Source organism: Narcine bancroftii, chromosome 11, assembly GCF_036971445.1.
Source record: "Narcine bancroftii isolate sNarBan1 chromosome 11, sNarBan1.hap1, whole genome shotgun sequence".
Classification (NCBI taxonomy): domain Eukaryota; kingdom Metazoa; phylum Chordata; class Chondrichthyes; order Torpediniformes; family Narcinidae; genus Narcine; species Narcine bancroftii.
The window spans coordinates 86,005,853-86,023,084 of record NC_091479.1 but is presented as its reverse complement, the minus strand read 5'-3'; the positions used below and the strand labels follow the sequence as shown (position 1 = coordinate 86,023,084).

The window sequence follows — 17,232 nt, the reverse complement described above, 5'->3', positions numbered from 1 at the left end:
CAAGTCTTAATAATATGGTAAATTTGGATTATTGTGAGGAGTTTTCGTTACCTAACTACAGGAAAGATATCAATAAGATACAATGTGTGTAAAGAAGATTTACTGGGATATTGCCCGGACTTCAGGAACTGAGTTACAGGGATAGGTTAAAATGTTAGGACTTTATTCTCTGGACCATAGAAGAATGAGGGGAGATTTGATAAAGGTATTTAAAATTATGAGTGGGATAGACAAGAAATGTAAGCAAGCTTTTCAACTGAGGGTAAGTGAGCTACAAACCAGAGGGCATGGGTTAAGGGTGAAAGGAGAAAAATTTAGGGGGAGCATGAGAAGGAACTTCTTCACACAGAGAGAGGTGGGAGTGTGGTATGAGCTGCCAGCTGAAGTGGTGAATGCAGGCTCAATTTTCACATTTAAGAAGAATTTGGACAGGTACGTGGATGGGAGAGGAATAGAGGGCTATGGACTATGTGCAGGTCAGCGGGACTCGGCAGAAAAATAGTTTGGCACAGACTAGAAGGCATCTGTTTTTGTGTTGTAATGTTCTATGGTTCTAATTACTGATAGGAAATCTTTCAGATTCAAGAACTGCACACTTTTAAAACTTCTTTTTAATTGTTACAACTGTTTTCTGCCTTTTGTTGTCATTCTCAATCCAAAATTTCTACCTTTTTTTGTTTTCCCCTCCCACTCACATACACCTTTGACCTCTTGCCTGTGGGTGTTTGCTCCCCCTGCCCCTTTCCTTACCATTTTATTCAGCATCCTGCTTGCATTTTGCTCATGACTTGATGAAGGGTTCATGCCTAAAACGTTGGTAATGTTTGCTACATAAAGCACACTGTTTGACCAGCTGAGATTTTCCAGGATTGTGTTTCTTTTTATGTTAATTAGTCCAAAGCAAGTTGTCTCAATTATTTATCTATTTTCGTTTGCCATGGTTGAAGATACGGATGGCCAAGATTTTTCGAGCATTCCAAAATAAACTCATTTATTTCTGAATACAAAACAAGCTCTTCAGACTTCATCTGAGCTGTAGAATGATCCCTCAGCAATGCAGCATATTCTTAAAGCACTATTGTACTTTAACAATGTACTGAAGGTTGAATCCACAATCTACCTCACGCACCTGTTTTGCGGCATCAGGAGAGATGTCCATAATGAGGAAAAAATACAAAAAAAATATTTTAGCAACTTTATTTTTAATGGAAGGTCATGCAAGTTTCTAACTGGAAAACATATCAGGAAGCTGGGAAGGAAAGTAATTGAGAGCTGAACACAGTCATTAAACATATTGCAATATCAAAAAGTAGACACTGGCAATTTTTCCACATGCTCTAAAGATTTCAACATCTTTGCTAATAATAAGCTTGAACCATTAAAGGTAATTAAAAGGAATGGATGATAATGGCAATTCAGTGCCTTTTAGTTGGTACAATTGCAAATTTTATACTTTTTATCAGAAGCAATTAAATCATATTAAAACTGAAAATAATCTGCAATTTAAATATCTTATTTCACTCAATCAAAAAGAAATATTAGATGAGCAATATAGAGAATAAATTGTTTTAAGGTACTTTAAGAGGGCAGCCTCAGGCAGACACCCATTTCTCCTAAAGAAATGGGTGTAAAGAAGCTGATTAGGTCTGAGGCCCCCTGTAAAATTTGACTCCCAAGTGTTCCATCAGATAAAGAGGTAATGTCAATGTTTCACTCTGAGCTTCACTGATGAAAAGCTAGAGGTCCCGACTTGAACTAAAAGTTGCAAAGAAACTAGAACGAAATATAGTGAAAACCTAACGGCTTGGGGGAAATGACGTCTCAGTCAAAAACATTCAATACTTCGCTGGGCAGGACTGTAAGATGCTAATTTGATTTTTTTTTTAATTTTCAAGTTGCTTAGGTCTATTGTTTTTTTAAAAATACCCCTGTGCCATAACAAAACAGATAAAAAAGAACATTGCAGCTCTGGGTCAGATACTCTTTGTTAAGCTTCAATAACAGAAATTAAAAAAAAACTACAGTGGGATATTTAATGTTTGTAGATAATTTTTAAAAAAAGTTGGATTACTGTTTAAAACTGTCTAATTATTTTTAAATTATGTGAATTTATAAATAAAGATCAATATGTAATTGCCAATCTGATTTCAGTTTCAGACATTAATGTTGAGAACACACAAATAATTAAGATTGCTCAAAATCTAGGTATTTTCAATAAGTTGTTTCCTTCAGAAAAGTGTTTCTTAAAAATAATTTAGTGTCATTTTCTCTGGGTCTGATTCCCTCCCACCCCCCCCCCCCCCAAGTAAATGTTTAAATTGCCAATCTTAATGGCATCACTGAATCTGAACATCTGAGGGAACGGAATTAGCAGGATTATAGGAGAACCTTTAACCAAGGTGTGGTGGAACCACTGTTAATAGTTTGTATATGTATGGCTGGCCCACCCCTTGCTGATTGTACCTGCTGCTCCTCCCCCACGATTCCCCTAATAAAGGAGGCAATGCCATAACTCCTCCCCCAGACCAAGCTCAGGACAAGGGTCAGCAACATGAGACGTGCCTTCTGTTTATGGTCATAAAAGCCTATCAGTCTGGTAACTTCTAGTCTTTGGAGTTATTGATAGCGCATCACAAGGGTTCTTCAGCCATTTATTTCAATTGAATGCAAATTCATTCTCTTTCACCACGTCATCCACATTCTTTGTTAAAACAAAAATATTTAATAAATTAGCTGGACATTCAAACTAATGTATATTGTTTGTCGAAACAAGCTCACGGGAAGATGTTATTTTCCATCTACCGAGAAAGACGTTTTCATAAGAAAGTTCAATGTTCGTGCACGGTTACCATGCAATAACAAGGGTAATTAATCATAATGTATTGATTGAAAATCTTAGTTTATGCTATTTCAACAGAGATATTGACCAACTAAATTAAAATATTAGTAACCCATTAAAAGAGAAGTGTGATGAATTGCAGATTAACATGTTTAATTCATCAGCTAGTATCCCAGAGCGCAATTTCAAGACCCATATTTTTATTCTGCAGTGAGATTATTTTGTGTTCTACAAGGAAGTGAATGTAGATGGTCTGACCAGAGAGTATGCAACACTGGAGCACCTCTTGGGAAACACCTTCAGACCTTTCAGCCTCTCAAGCAACTATAAACATGGCAGAACAAGTGACTGAGCTGTCAGTCAGAGAGCATTTTGGGACTAGAGAACATACATATATTAGTTTTAAAGTAGTTATGGAAAAGATAAAAACAAGTCCATGAATTAAAGTGCTCAACTGAAGAAAGACCAATTTTCATTACACAGGATCTAATTGACTGGGAAGGGCTGGTTGGTGGTAAGTGGATGCAGAAGTGAATGTCATTGCTATTGCTTACATGCTTGGGAAGCGGCAAGGTCTAAAGGTGGATATGCCAATGGGATCAGATGAACTATTCACCAGGGTCTGAAAGAGATGGCTGAAGAGATTGTGGAGGCATTATAGCAATGATCTTTCAAGAATCATGAGATTCAGAAATGGTTCCAGAGAAATGGAAAATTGCATAGGGAGAGAAACAAAAGACAGGAACTTCTAAGCCAATTAGCTTGATTTCAGTGGTCAGCAAAATCTTGAGTCCATTATTGAGGATGAGGTTTCTGGGTACTTGAAAACACAGGATAAAATAGGCCGAAGTTAGCCTGTATTCCTTCAGGGGAGATCTTGCCTGACAAATCTGTTGGAGTTCTTTGAGTGAATAACCAGTAGGGCAGACAAAGGAGAATTAGTGGATGTTGCTTTCTTGGATTTTCAGAGACCTTTGATAAGGCGATGCACATGAGGCTGCCAAACCAGATTGCATCGCCTTGTATTACATGAATAGAGGAGTCACTAACTGACAAAAGGCAGAGTGGGAATAAAGGGACCTTTACACACTGGCTGCTACTGACTAGTGATGTTTTGCAGGGCTCAGGGTTGGGTCCTCTGCTTTTCAAGTTGTATGTTAATGATCTGGATAACAATATTGATAGCACTGTAGTCATGCTGCGGATAATACAAAGATAGGTGAAGGGGCAGGTTGTTTTGAGGAAGCAGGGAGTCTGCAGAAGGACTTGAGCAGGTTGTGAGAATGGGCAAAGAAGTTGCAGGTGGAATGCAGCCTAGCAAACTGTATTGTTAAGCAGAAAACTCTGCAGATGCTGTGATGGCATGCAATATACATAGTGCTGGAGAACCTCAGCAGGGCATGAAGCATCTAATTAGTAAAGGGTAATCAGTGTTTTGGGCCTGAGCCTTTTGTGAAGGTTTGAGCAAAAAAGTCAGACAGGCACTTAAATAGAAAGGTGGGGGGCGGGGGAGGAGAGCAGAGGAGGGAGGGAGGGAGGTGCAGAGGGAGGAGCACAGGCTCACAGGTATGAGGTCATAGATGGATATTGGTGGGTGGATCGAAGAGTAAAAAAAGCTGGAAAGTGGAATGGTTGATTGGATCCAATGCAAATTACAACAATGTTGTAACCCTAACCCTCATATTTACAGAGGCTGAAACAAGGGAGGCAATATGTGAATGCATATTACGAATATGCTGCAAAAATCTTCAATGGGAGATAAGTGCCCTTTAGTCACAAGTGTTACGAGGGTATATTAATTGCTAGTTGGACATCCTTCCAAACATTTGGTTCCACATGTGCAAAAGACAAATGTAAACAAAGACAATTTTGTAATTGTGGTTTTGGATTCCCCTCAATCATTATGCTTGAAATGAACGAGGTCAACAGTTAACATGCAAAGCCCACAGAGGTCTCCCCTCCTGAACGCTCCCTCTTTCCTCTGTTTGAAACGGGTTCCCCACCTAATGCTGGCAAATGGCAGTGTTGGTGCAGGATTCAGATACAAAGTGAAACTATTTTCTATTTCACTGCTTGACCAAGGATTTCTGGAACTGTCGCGGGATATGGCCTTGAGAAACTGACACAACAGTGCCAAGATATATCCTCTAAGTGAATAACCTCCAGTTCTCACCAATAACTTGCAATTGCAGAGTGGTAAGCGTAGAAACAGCCCTACAGCCCATCATGTTGATGCCGAACATGTTGCCCCTCGGCACTAATCCCATTTATCTGCATTTGAACCTTGACTTTGGCAATAACATCGCTGGTAATTCTTCTTCAGCTAATCCCCTCCACACAATCCCCCCATAAAAGGAGAATCTGGACCACACCTTTTGATTGAATACAACCAACAAATGCTATATTTACTGGGATTTCAAATGCTTCAAGATTTATAAAGGTAAAACAAACATATAGCAAAAGACTGGTGTTTTACTACATTCATTTTTTTATATAGGTTTACATGCATGTAATAGTTTTCAAGTCTAACCCATGTATTACAACAGGTGAAAGATAATTTTAGTCTTCCTTAAAAAACATTGAATCTCTTTAATTGATAAATGGAGTTGTTTTTCATATAAATATCTGTATTCTTACCATGTAACAGCTGTATTAATATTTAGAAAAGACAGACTGCTGTTGGCTTATGGTTGCATTGCAACCAGTTAAAGGGAATTTTCATAACGAGTTCACCCAGTGTAAGTCAGTAAACAAAGAATGGCCACATGTTTGACATCACTGATTAGGACCAGGTTTTTCAAAGCTTTATGCATATTTCTAAAACCCACAGAACATTAATTTTTAATGATATCACTCTCACTGCTCCATTAAAAGATGGTCTAGAAAAGATTTTAACATAATCAATCACATAGTTAGCTACAAAATATTAACTGGAACAGTGGCCTTTTGCATAAAACATAACATATAAAACCCTTCAACATAGGACTGCGAGTAATTAAAGTTGAATACGTAATCACTTCTGTTCATGCACTTGGATTTTTTGACATCAACAACAAGGTGCAAAATACTTTGCTGGCCTATATATAGATTGTAGACAGATATAGATTATAGAATGAAGCCAGATATCCCTGTTATTCTTTCATAATAAAAAGTGAACAAAATACTTCTTTGTGCCTGCCAATAAAACCAACGTATATGTGCTGCAGATGCTTACATATGTTGCTGTGGAGAACATCCTCGGCTGATATTCCCATTGCTGTCGAGGTGATCCAGTGAACCATTGAGGTCTTCATGGGCTGCCTGCAGTAAGCCACTGGAGGTGGTGTTTATCAGGCTTGGGTTACTAAGTAAAGGTAAACTACTCTCTGCCAGTGCAGCCTGCCAAAGTAAGCATAAAATTAGTGATGAGCTTGATTGTTTTGTCTACATTTGTGATGGCAGATTTTATAAGCTTCATTAGGAGTGCCTTGCGAAAAGTTTCAATGACATATTGCTGTATGAAGATACAATACAACGTACTGTAATTAGATAATTGTAATTAATCTTTTATTAAATATTTAAAATAATCAGAACAAAAAATAATCCAATTTGTTGAAAATATATTGTTTGCAAATGGCAGAGAGCCCAGTGATTACATGTCAGCAATCATTGCTCACATTTAAAAAGTACATGTTTAATAGCTGAAAACAATATTTTATAAAGAGCTGTTGAAAAATTATGTAACCAGATTGAAAGAAAGTTTTTTGCCTTTTTTTAAAAAAAAAGACCCAATATCTGAGCTACTTCTGAGCTACTACTTTCACTCCAACCACTGAATATTAGATCAAGAGCTCCATGAGTAATTTGCTTAATTCATTCACAAAACGACTTTCCAAGGTACTTGCTGAAAGCTTTAATCTAGATATTTGTTTTAATTGTAATCTTGGGCGCTTCAGCAAAGATAATGTCCTTCATAAATTTTTATAATCGGAAACATAAGAACCACATTTTCACTGTCTTATAATGTAACATGAAATGTAGTCAAGTGTCTTATTTATTTTTTAAAAATCCATCTTTATAATAACTGTAAGTAATGGATGGAATCTGGTTTTGGAAATATTCTACCGTCCATGATTCAAAAGTGAATTATTCAGTCAACACCAAAAGCTGCTAGCTTAGCATGGGGAATGTCAGAATGGATCCCTTTTTTGTAACCTGTACTGTTTCCCATACACTTTTGCACTCTTTCCAAGAGTTAACTCAGAATATTGTGCAGGCAACAAAAGCCAATTCTTGTTTCATTTGTTAAATTGTATTGACCTCTTTATCCTGACTTTGCTTATCTGAAATTTTTCATTAATCATTTTTCTCTAGTTTACTTCAATAATCAGCTTTGTCAAATACCAGCACATTATTATTTATCCCTCTGAAGGTAAATTTGAGGAGGAAAAACCCAACATCCAACCCCAACCAACCAATTTTCCCCTGCAACCGCTGCAACCGTGTCTGCCTGTCCCGCATCGGACTTGTCAGCCACAAACGAGCCTGCAGCTGACGTGGACATTTACCCCCTCCATAAATCTTCGTCCGCGAAGCCAAGCCAAAGAAGAAAGAAGATTTCCATTTGCAGAATGCATTCTTCGAAACCTGAAACTTTCTTAAGAGCTGTTTACTTTAGCCATCCCTTGAAAATCTTCTATTTGGTACTCCATTTGTATGTCGGTGAAACCCATTGAATTTTGAATAACTTCAAAGTTCCATGCCATCTTTATGAGGATAGTTTTAATCCTATCTCATTTCATTATCATTTCTCTAATTAACTTTCTGGTGAATAGTATAAACAGAGATATTAATATTGATCTTTACAAGTAGAAAAACCGAGGAATTAGGACCACGAATAGACCAAACAAGCCTTCAAGACACCATCACCATTTATCAAGCTCATGACTGATAAACCACCTCATTTTGATTTTCTTCCATTATCCTTTCATTTCCTGAATCTCTAGAAATTTATTGACATCTATTTTGAATGGATTCAATGACTGAGTTTCACAGGTCATCAGGGAAGAGAATTCCAAAGCACACTATCCTTGATTTTTTTTCCCCCTTCTGTGCTAAATGAGCTACCCTTTGTGCTGATCCCTGGCTCCAGATTCCTCAGCCAAGGGAAACATCCTACCCCCATTGACTCGGTCAAGCCCTTTGAGAATTTTGTAGCTCTTAACTACATCACCAGATTCTATGACACTCCTACAGAAAAGGTACATTTCCCTTTCACCAACTTGCTTCAGGTGGACACCGTAGCACCTAGAGGAACACCATGTGGTCAATGGACAATGTGTAAACTCTGTACAGACAGTAGCAGAAGCCAGGATTGAACTCAGGATATGAGATGTGTGAGGGAGCAGAACTGCTCACTATTCCACCACAGCTGCACCTCTCTGCTTCCCAGCTGTAATAAATGCAAGATTTTGTAGCCACCCAGGTTAGGCTAATCACTCCTCTGATGAATGTTGATGAATACATAAACCAAAATTTTGTGATTCATATCTTGACAAATATAATTGATAAACAATTGCCAATTTTTAAAAACCCCTTTCCTTGCCATATCTCTCCATGTCAAGAAAACTGGTCAGATCCCTGTAATGTTACATTTTGTTTATAACTAAATCTTGTCTCTCCTTCATGATCAATTGTAGAGTTAATCTTACCATTAGAGAGTGACCATTTACACAGAATGCACTCTCACAACTCAACCTGAACTCAGTGCTAGGCAGAGGTATCCTTTTGGCTGACATAAGGATGCATAATTGAGATTTGAACTTCCAATTTGCAAGATGAAGGCAGAGATTTCAATAAGTCTTTAATAAGTTTTTTTTTCCTTGCTGACATTAATGCTTTGGTTTTCCAAACTCTCAGCATTATTGGTTATTTTTAGATTAATATTGCACGCAAGTGAGTTGTCTGATTTTATCAGGCTAAAAATATCAAACTAATGAATACAGAAACATGGATTTTGCACCCAGGATGAGATGATTTCAGCTCCTTATGTCCTCAAGAGAAATTAATTCAGTGCTTTAGTTTTAATTATAAAGCCAATTTGGACTATCAGTGTATTTTTGGAATTCAGTTGCTCACTTAAACATTAATATATTGACCCCAAGCATTTTTATATTGTGTTTGATAAATAGTTTTATTATCTGTATCTCTCAATATGCATTAAATTATTCTTTTTCTGCAACATCAATGAAATAAATTAGAAAGCAATGGATTTAAACGTTCACTTAATCAATTGTATTTATGTTCATATGTGGTCAAAGAGTAGAATATAATATTAAACTAAAGCTCAAGACTCATTTTTGGATTTTAGTAGCATTTTTCTTCAGCCTTCTTGCACTATAAAGACATATCACATTTTTTCATATATCTATGTCTATAACTCCCCTCTTGCAAGTTCCATCAAATATTGCCATCATATTTTTGCCTGAATAAAGAAGTGCTTCATCCTATGAATCTCTCTGTGGAAGCCATCAATACCAATCTTTTTGACCCTTACTGGTGGACTGAGAACTATTTTCAATTAGGTTTCTTTCCTTTTCCAAGATGATGGACATAAACTGGTTATAATGTCTGAGTGATGGTCAAGAGATCAATTCTAAAATAAAACACCAGTCTGAATTGCCAACATCATTACAGTACACGTGCATCTCAATTTACATTTCCCGTCAGCTAAAACGTAACAATGTAATGGCTAATGGTATCAATCGTGCGACTATTGATATGCATGAGATGAACAGCTAAAAAATCTTAACTTTTTTTTAATCTGTAGAGGTTGGTGTAATGGGTTACTGAGCACCTATAATGAGAAGAGAAAAGTGAACCTTGGCAGCTGCTCTTTGAATACAAGGTTTAACTAGCAGCAGAAGCAAGTTCGAAATGCAAACCAATTTGTTTCCACTTCTAAGCTGGGCTTGTGCTGAATGGTTTAACCCCAGTGGCAGCTCCCTGCTGCCTGTTCTTTAACTCCAAAGATCCTGATTCATGTTCTAACAAAGCATCTCCTTGACTTTAAAGAATGACCAAAACTTTACCTCGAAATAAAAGTCATGACATTTTGCCTCTTGTGCATAAAAATTATATATTGTAATTAAACTTTAAAATTTTTGCCATGAGCGCCTCATTCCCTGGCTCTATGATGTGAAATCATTTATGACAGCTTGGATAAATATTAATGTATATCCACATGCATTTGCAAAGGCTGCCATCAATCTAGCATTTGATCCAGAGGGTGATGTTCCAAGGTTTGCCACAGGGTGTCCCTCTTGTTTTCTAACCAGTTCCCAAATATGTTAAACCTCAATCAATTCGAAAAAGGATTAGCTTAAAAGTATCAAAAATCAAGGCCAAAACACAGATATACCTGAAAAATATAATGATTGTCAAAGCATTTGACAGCTGTTGTATACTTTTCTTTGCAAACAGTGAACAGAGCAGTGTGAAACTAGCAAGGTATGAAACTTTACCTGCAAGCTTGCATTGAGGGCTGCTCCATACCCAAGACTCGAAGGTATGTTTTTGACTAACGTTGGACTTCTGAAAATATAGCAATGCAAAATAAATGCTAATTTAACAAAGAAAATGTAGTACATACTAGATTATAATTATGTGTGACACTAATTGGAAAACAATGCTATTTTAAAAAATGTAAAGCGACCAATTAGATTAAAATGACACTATAAACCTTTCTTGCACATTTTAACTCCTAATATCAAAAGTAGAACAGAAAAGTACTGAATATTCTAATTCTTTCATGTCTGTTTTTCCCTTCCTTCAAATCTGTTTTCCCTTCTTTCAAATTAGTTGGCGAAAGATGCTCCGAATGAGCTTTCAAGCATGTTTTATTAGTGATAATTACTCGAGCAAGTGCTGAATAAATGCAAAATATAAACCCCAAAGTACATCATCATCAAGATGAATGGGCCAGTTGCCTAACTAAGCGGTTTCTCAACAAAGAAGTGTTTAGCTTCTCTTAATACACCTGTGGCCTCTTTATATTATTATACAAGGCTATTAATTATACAGGCCAAGGAGAAAGAAATATTAACCAACCCAATCATTTTGATGGAGAATTAATTTGCAAAGCAGTGGAATAAACAAGGAAAAGGTCTCAGTGCAAGAAATGCTCACCAACACTCTCTTAAGGCAAATATATCTGAGGGCAGCTTCTTTGAGTCTATTAAATGCAATCTCATCAGCAATCTAAAAGGGCCCAAACTCATCTTATACTCTAATAATGTAGTGCAATTACAAATCAGTGGAAAAGACATCCAGGAAGACACTAGTAATAATAATAGACTGGAAAAGGAAAGTGGTGTGTTTGCTTTGAAGGGAAGTAATGAATAAAAAAAAAATGCACATCCATTACAGCAGGTTTTGATTTCTGATATCAGATAAGCAATCTGAATGATGACTTTTTTTTTGTTTGGAAGTGAAATGAGGAATAGATGCAGGGAAACCACAAAAGTGGTGCTTCAGTTATCAAAGTGTGTGGAATAAAGGTAGGATCACCAAAATGCACCCATCCACCTTTAAACCTTACCCTCAAGCATTCTTGGCCTCTGTCAAAGGATACAGCTGGAATTGGAGGAATGGTGCAGTGAGGAGTCAGCTACAACAGTGAACAATACTGAACACATACCCTGTTATCTTTTGTGACCTTCTCTTTTGGTATTCTATTTCGTCCACTGTCCACACTGCCCCTTTAACATTTTCTACTCGAACAAAACACTTGTGCAGACTAAGGTTATGGCGTACAGCATTCTAAAGTAAACACAAAGAGGGGAAAAGAGCATTCCAAGATTTGTAAAATAAAACCAAGAGGCAAATGAACAGCAGTTTAACAAGAATCATGCCAAAATCAGACCCTTTCCTTCTTTAACTCTTTGCACCTGAATACGAGTTTCCTGGTACTGGCCTACACATTATCTTTCTATGACTTATCAAATATTCTGCTTTTAATTCCAGAAAAAGGAAATTTTCAATGGGCATTCTAAAGAAAATGTGCAATTATAGTTCCTCTTTTAAACTATTTTTAAAAATTATCTATATTGTTCAAAAATTATACACTTTAGACAGTAGAAAATCCAAAACCATAAATATACATATTAGTTCTCCTTTTGCGTTGGCTGTAGGCTATGTACTTTGAACAGCAGCATGAATAGCAAAACTGTACACCAATATCTGCCATTTGAACTGTCTGTGATAACAAAGCTCTCAAAGCTATTTTAATAATAGCTATGTTAGAACCTTCTTTGCCTGCTGCTGGTCTAAATTGCAATATCTGTACAAATTACAGTAGCTTTGAAAATGCCAGTACAATTAGGTCAGGTCTGTTGTGTCCCTGATCAGCTCTTTGGGAGGAGGGGGTGGCAGTTGGTGTAGTTAGGAATGATTGTGCAGTCCACTGAAATAACTGAACAGCCCATCTTCTTCCTGTAGTATGAAATGCAAGCAAAACAACTTACAGTGGTGCTACCACATATGTTACTGTCAAACAAAGCCTAATGCAAATAAGCTTAAAAAAACATTCTTTGCAGATCTATAATAATCAAATGATTATTGTTTGTGGTCTGCCAAGTTAACTAACATTTAAATGAGTCCCCATGCAGTTCAAAGCAAATCTACTGCCTTCAAATAATATAATAATAAGGAAAAGGTTTCCATTGAACCACTTAATTTTAATTATTGCTGTTCAACTACATTTTGATGTAAAAATACTCTGAGTTGTTGAATTACAGCTTCCAAATGTGTTAAATTTACTGAGGAAATCTCTATAAACCCTACATCTGGCCTATGATCACACAGGTTCAGTGTGAACATAAGAAAATAATAAATATTTGTAAACACACATTTTATTTTTTCTATTAAATTTGATGGACTGCTAAATGCGCAATTTTTCACAGGATGATGATAATTCTAAGCAGGAGGCTTGATTCTGACTATGGTTTTAATGCTACAGTTAATAACTTGAGACCAACAAATATGATTCGATTACTGAGGTTCCTTATAATATTTTCACCTTTCGTTTCCATATATTGGGTTTGCTTTGAGAAAAGGATCCGATATATAAAAAAGGCATAAGCAGATCTTGCATCTGACCTGAAAATCCATGGATTTGATTGATCTTAATGCCCATGGCTCTGAATATGATAATTTTAATATTAATGAGCAAATGAGCAGTTTTATTATGCATGCAATATAGTTAGAACTAATAAGCTGTTCAGAATGAGTTTCACTGGATTCCCGAGCTGCAGTGATGAGACCAAGCTGAGATATTAAATCATCTTTCATTTCTGCATTTTCCCCCCAGTAAACCAGAGGACAAAACAATCACTAAGTGTTACTATAATGAGTAATATATTGAACTAGAAATAAAAGGTATTGAACATTTCTAAGTATATATTTCAATCATTTTGGATTATTCCTTTACATTACATTTGTAGTAATTGCATTTGGTTTAAAACCCCATAAAATAACTAATAATTAAAAACAAAATATGTAGCATAATTTGGAAACTGGAAGTGCTATTAGTCTTTGCAGACATCTCGGTCTCTGATGGTCTCAGAATAATCTGCATTCCAAATCCAAATTAATTCAGTTCAGTAAATCTGGTACTCAAAAATGTTTAATATGCTGATGAGCACAGCAAAAATGCTCGTAACGTAGATCTGGCTTTACCACATCTATTCTTCAACACTACAAGCATTTCCACTGATTATGCCAAATGACTTGTGGCTAACTGCTGTTTCATTAAAAGTTTTAAAATGAAAATTTGAAGTGCATTTGAGATGTTCTGACTGTCTTTATCGACTGAACTACTCCCTTTCCAAGAGAAAAATACAGGGAGGAAAAGAGATACTGAGAGCACCCAATTTTGCTTGTTGTAAGTGCAAGATCATGGATTTGTTTAGACAGGGATATGAATGAATTCTTTGTCTCAGTAAATAAACTGTGTTTCCGTTCTGACAGGATAATATTCACTTACTTTCCTTTAGTTCCAGCTGAGTGACCACAGCCCTGACTCCTGTGGCAGCTTCAGTCTGTGTGATGAGGTATGATGTGTACAAAAGGCACAGACCAAGACAAAACCTACAGCCTCCATTTGTTGCACAAGGCAAACAGCCATTTTTCAAACTAATTTGCCAATAATATGTGAAAGTAAGAAGTAATACGGTGCTACTAACAAAGGTGTTGATGATTGAGTGCTAACACTGTAATTAGTGTGTCAGGGTTTCACGTCTCCACCAAGGCGAAGCTATTAATTGCACCAAATTAGAAAACGATATCAGGAGGCAAAATTATTCTTTCCACTTGTCATTTTGAGAAAGGGAATTCGTCCTATTCAGTGGCCAATTTGAAAAAAGAGGGAAGTTTGATACTAATCTGTTTGTGTCAAGTAAATAAATGTCTTCAGTCCTATCTCCCGGTACTATTCCATGCTTTGTTACATGAAGGTTATGAAGTTACCTTCCAAGTTGCAGCGTTACGCCTGAAATAGGCAAATGTCCGTGTAAACCAGTTGTAGATTTCATTAAGCGTTAACTGCCTATCAGATGATTCAATGACAGCCTGAAATAAAGGGGACAAAATGACATTAAGTAACTGTTTGGTAACTAAACAGGGTGATACTTCCCATGAATACGCTAATTGAAGAAGTAATTAATTATAATCAGGCAGCATTAAATCATTTTCTACTCACCTGCCTTATTAGAGTTGCATAAGTAAATGGAGGTCTGACATCTGCATTCTTATAAAATTCATAGTTTGGGGCAATCTCTGAAAGAGTAATAGTGAATTTTCAAGTAAACAGGGCAATTTCCTGATGTAGAAGAATTGACAATTCAAAAAGCAGTTTAAATTATTGACTTCGACATGGTTTATTTTTCCACAGCTTATGCCATTAGTAAATTAAACAAAAATACCTCTTCTCCCTTTCGCTGCATTTAGTTTCTCCATGTGCCTATACTTCTTCCAAGAATTAATAATAAACATGGGGCAAACCAAACCTTTCCATGCCACCAAAAACGGCATCCTAATTAGCTGCTAGGAGATGGCATTGCCCTGGGACATTGTGTCTTCCACTATTTTGTGGAGTGATATTGGCCTTGAGATTGGACAATGCCAAATCAGGTGCAATATGGTGCAACACGCACTGTAATAAAGTTGCATTACACTACAGTGCAACATTAAATTGTTCTGCTATTTTTTTCTTCATTAATGTTGAGAGCCCAGTTACACCAGAATGACTAATTTGAATAGCCACAGCTGGATGGAAAAAAAGAACCTCGGGTCAAGTAAGGGAGAGGAGTTTTTGAGGACCACTAGTTGGAGTCTGGGAATGCTGGGAGAGTCTGCAGAAGTACATTTTTTAAAAAATGTGCTTTTTATTGGTCAAAAGTGATTGTGAGCAGTCTATTCAAGGACAGTAATTTCAGCTCTGTAGCAGCTGAAAAAAATGGCAGCACACCCCATTTATGTGCAAATATTTTTTTGCTAAAACTGGCCTTTAACAAACAAGGTTTATTTTTGGATTCACGTTTCAGACTTGACCATAGATGAGCCTCAAATAATAAAGCAAATGGTACACCTCTAGTCTGAAATGCGGGTCCAAGCCACCTATCATATTGGATCCACAGGTGCCCGTTCCGTGCCTGTAAATTAGGGTGAGCAACATTGAATTCCTCGGCCATTATATTCTCTCCCTTTATGCCACTCAGTGGAGCAGCTCAACTGAAAACCAATGAAACAAAACTAACTGATGCAGGTGGTTTCAAGTGTCAAGCAGTGCTGGGATTTGAACTCTCAGCCATCTGGATAGGAGCCAAGTGCTCAACCACTTAAGCTACTGAACTGAAAATATTTTTCAGTCGATGTAAAAAATATTGACAAAAGGCTCAATGCCGTGATTCTTTACAATTATCCGGTTACATTTCATTACGTGTTCAAAATTGAGCAGGGAAAAGCAATTTTAAAACTGAATAAAATTGAGTTGAACTGAAACTTTACAAGTTGCTAAATCGTCGACATACAGAGAACTTTGCCAGTGTTTTTATTTTTATCGGAAGGTACATCTATTTTTAAATGTATAACATCCAATTTAAAATTGCTTTAAAAGCAGTCACTGGCAATAGCATTATATACTTCCCTTCTCTCTCTCTCTCACACACTCCCAGATATCAAAATGTATTTTTCAAATAAATGTGTTCCATATAATTTGATCTGTGGGGAATGCTTAAACGTGGTTTAAGTTCAATCTACTTCCGGCAACAAAGGGGATTTTATCTCTTTATATCATATTCAAAACATATTGAGTACTTAAGGTAAATGAAAAAAAATAAGTTATTTGTCAGACAAAAAGTCAGTCTGTTACTGGAGCTGCTCAGAATCCTACCTGATGAAATGGGAATGTTGTACTTATCACCATGTCTTCTTCGAATTGGTCCCACATTGTGCACGTTGGCTGGAGTGATTACGGAGGGTCCTTGCGTGACAGGGGTGACTGGGGCTGTTGGTGTGGTGGGAGTCTGAGGTAAGCTCTGTGGGGATGTCTCTGAAATGTTCTTAGACATTGTGACACTCGACACCAGATTCAGCTGAGGAGGCCCAGGAGGAGGAGCGGGGAAAGGCAGAGACAGGAGAAAGAAGGCTTTAAAAGGTTTGACAAATGAGAGTGGATTCACTTCTACAGCTGTGTTGCCACTAATAAGCAGCAAAAGGAAGGAGCCAATCTCAGCTAATTACAGGATGAAATTGTATCATAAGAACTCTAATTAGAGGATGCTGTTAGAGATTATCTAATGATCTGATCCAACATTACTCAAGCCCAACTCATTCTACTTTATCCCAACAGTCTCTCCCTAATAAAAGCGGCTACCAAAGTTCCATGGTTGCATCTGTCTATTCTTAAGGGCTGAAAAACAAGGCAAGATTACCACAGGATCCGGTTCCTGCAAAGGGGACTGGAAATTGTCACTCCTACTGCACCGCTACTGCAGTTTTTGCAGTCCCAAATCTCAGCTGAGAGGCTCCAGCCAGCTGGAAAATTTTACACTGACCTTTACTCTCACTGCTAATTTGGTGGAATGGTAATGACATTACTACATATTCAAACAAAATTGTCTTAATTGCAAATTAGCCAGAGGAGGCTGAAATTTTTCAAATTAAATATGATTGTAGATGGAGAGGGGAATGGAATTTCTTCACTAACAATCATTTGTGGCATGTGTTAGCAAATATAATGAAATGTCAAGTTGGCCAATTCCTCTAGAAGTATCATTTTCAATTTATGATTACAGTGTCAGTTATCGCTGATGTACCCTGGAATATGGGTGTCAGGGAAGCAAAAGGAAAAAAGG

The 17,232-nt window shown here is 36.9% G+C and overlaps 1 protein-coding gene across 3 annotated transcripts in view; it reads right to left on the bottom strand.

Annotated features, from left to right (window-relative positions):
* foxp2 (forkhead box P2) overlaps positions 1 to 17,232 on the bottom strand; it is a 279,829-nt gene that overhangs the window by 26,027 nt on the left and 236,570 nt on the right. For 2 of the 3 annotated variants that reach the window (XM_069903848.1, XM_069903849.1), the window contains exons 10-15: positions 16,269 to 16,470; positions 14,577 to 14,653; positions 14,345 to 14,446; positions 11,517 to 11,638; positions 10,342 to 10,411; positions 6,054 to 6,217 (exon numbers count right to left, since the gene is read on the bottom strand). In XM_069903848.1, the coding sequence (XP_069759949.1) occupies positions 6,054 to 6,217; positions 10,342 to 10,411; positions 11,517 to 11,638; positions 14,345 to 14,446; positions 14,577 to 14,653; positions 16,269 to 16,470 (737 nt within the window). Of the gene's footprint in view, positions 1 to 6,053; positions 6,218 to 10,341; positions 10,412 to 11,516; positions 11,639 to 14,344; positions 14,447 to 14,576; positions 14,654 to 16,268; positions 16,471 to 17,101; positions 17,195 to 17,232 lie in introns of those variants that run through there. The other variant, XM_069903850.1, reaches the window with a different exon arrangement.